General features: G+C 38.9%; 1 protein-coding gene across 1 annotated transcript; it reads left to right on the top strand.

Annotated features, from left to right (window-relative positions):
• Window positions 351–2359, top strand: LOC109845548 (vacuolar iron transporter 1.1). Its single transcript, XM_020414808.1, is given in 5 exon segments — window positions 351–652; window positions 655–682; window positions 1538–1623; window positions 1730–1844; window positions 1933–2359. Coding segments are annotated over 5 exon segments (750 nt in total). The 5' UTR covers window positions 351–432; the 3' UTR covers window positions 2234–2359.

Below are 2636 nucleotides of genomic sequence, written 5' to 3'. Positions count from 1 at the left end.
TAGTGTGATTTTGAAAGTTATTTGGGGTTTATTGTAAAAAGTTGAAAGTTCTTGGGGGCTAGTGTATTTTGAGGAGGCGAGATAAAATAACCTGTTTAATTGGACAAATTAATTAATTAACATTAACTTAATCGAAATTAATCGAAATAAGATCACAATCCTCAACCGTACGTATCCGACTCATCCTCAAATACAAAAATACCCAATACACATATTATACGGTAAAAAATCTCATCACATCTCTCATTAAGTTTACAGTTAAATTAAATTAACCTACACACGTAATTCCAATGGCAGAACCGTAACTGTTCGCTCACTCATCCCTCTATAAAACCACTCGGATCACGATCTCCCCCATCTACACCCAAAACCCCTTCTCTCGCTAAAAAAAAAGTTCCCTACCCCCTTTGATTCTCTCATTAAAAAAAAGTAATGGCTGTTGAGAATGTTTTGCCGGTGACCAGACCGCTGTCGTCGTCGACGGAAAAACTCCTGAAGCACCACACGGAGAAGCACTTCATGGCGGGCGACGTCGTGAGGGACGTCATCATCGGCGTCTCCGATGGGCTAACCGTGCCCTTTGCTCTCGCCGCTGGGCTTTCGGGGGCTAACGCTGCTTCGTCGCTAATTCTCACCGCTGGCCTCGCTGAGGTCGCGGGGCTATTTCGATGGGACTCGATGGGTAAGGTCACCGCCTATCGTTTATCTTGTTTAAATAGTTCTTTTGCGTTATAAGGACCTTAATTCGTTTGCTTTTGTGATAAGTTGTTGCTCCTATAAATCTTAATCTAGTGGATCTTGTGTATTTATGGTTTATTATTCTGTACTATCTCGAGACCAGAAGATACATAAGCAACATAACATAATAAGGAGCCAGCTATAAAATATGGCAAAAGATATCCTCGTTTGCACAAGCTACTATTAATTTCAGATTATCAATTTTTGGAAGCTTAAAAAGATTGATATCTAATTCTATAATTCACTCATAAAGTTTAATTTAAAAAGTAAATAAGAATAGCTAAACTGTATGGTATTACTCACTGACTCAAATGGCAAAACAAAATTCGACACTTAATTTCGAAATTCGTTATATATCTCTACCCCGCATTTCATTTTTCTTTTTTATCTTTTTTGAATAATTTGTTAGTCTTTGCTTCAATGTCTACAAGAACATGCAACAACTTTACTATCTGAAAAAGTTGTCACTTTGTGGTCACAAAATTTTGAATTACCTTGTCGTTACCTCTACTAATCTTGAACAAATTTTTTTATGCATAAAGGTGTTTAGAGTTGTATTTATGCTGCCTCCTTGTTATGTAGCCGAACCGAAGGGTCCAAATTCTCAAGAACTTAACATAAACTAATTAAGAAACTTTGTGTGAGTTTCCCTTTCTTACTTTTATTGACAGCGGTTTCCGATATCATAATGAAACAATTCGAACCGCCCAAATATACCGGATCTGGAATCTCGTCCGGTTCAATAAAGATTTACATTCCCGACTAACTAATCGCCCGAATCTTGATGTGCACGTGGCAGGTATCTAGCAGCCAAGAGTGAAGCTGACCACTACATGCGAGAACTCAAGAGGGAGCAGGAGGAGATCATCCATGTACCTGAAACTGGTGGGTACACCGTATAATCCTTGTATTTTGTACAATTATTTGTTCCCTAGTTTTAAAAATCTACTTGGTAACATACATTTGTATTGGATTTTGATCGCTTGAGCAGAGGCTGCTGAGATCGGGGAGATCATGTCAGAATACGGTTTAGAGCCGCATGAGTACGGTCCCCTTGTTGATGCTCTCCGCAAGAACCCTCAAGCATGGCTCGATTTCATGATGAAGTAAGCAAAATTTTATTCAAAATTTCACCAAAAAAAAGTAACGCACATCAAAATTATGATATCCATTTTTATTCATGTTAATCGTTAGGTTCGAACTTGGGTTAGAGAAGCCGGATCCAAAGAGGGCACTAGAGAGCGCGTTAACAATCGCACTTGCGTACATTATGGGCGGCCTTATCCCTCTCTTGCCCTACATGTTCATCCCGATAGCTCAGAGGGCGATGCTGATGTCAGTTGCAGTCACGCTGGTGGCACTCCTTTTCTTCGGCTATGTCAAGGGTCATTTCACGGGCAATCGCCCTTTTGTGAGTGCCATTCAGACTGCATTCATCGGCGCTCTTGCTTCTGCTGCGGCGTATGCTATAGCAAAAGTTGTGCAAGCTGTTTAAGTATGGACTTTGTGTAATAATGTGCGATTGATTTAGGGTTTCTATTTAGTTATGTTTGTTATGGTTTCTTTTATGTTCAAGATGTTTGATAATTATTAAAGACATTGGTAATTTTGTGATTGATCATGATTACCCTCTCTCCTTTTTATATGATTGGTACTGAAGGCACGAATATTTAATGTGTCATCAATTTTTCTCCAAGGAGACCATTTATTTTACTTTTAGTAGCAACGTACCAATAACCTGAAAGGTCTCTTAACAATTTGCTTGTCTCCTGCACTGGAATCTAATGTCTTTAGAGAAAATTGCACATAAAAGCAAATTGAAAAACGTTAAGCCACTAGTAAAAAATGAGGCATCCTAGACGGAAATTTTCGTCTAGGAAAATCAGATTTCCGTCTAG

The sequence above is a fragment of the Asparagus officinalis genome, chromosome 6 (assembly GCF_001876935.1).
Source record: "Asparagus officinalis chromosome 6, Aspof.V1, whole genome shotgun sequence".
Classification (NCBI taxonomy): Eukaryota; Viridiplantae; Streptophyta; class Magnoliopsida; order Asparagales; family Asparagaceae; genus Asparagus; species Asparagus officinalis.
The sequence above is the reverse complement of the archived record's forward strand: the minus strand, read 5'-3'. Positions and strand labels throughout refer to the sequence as shown.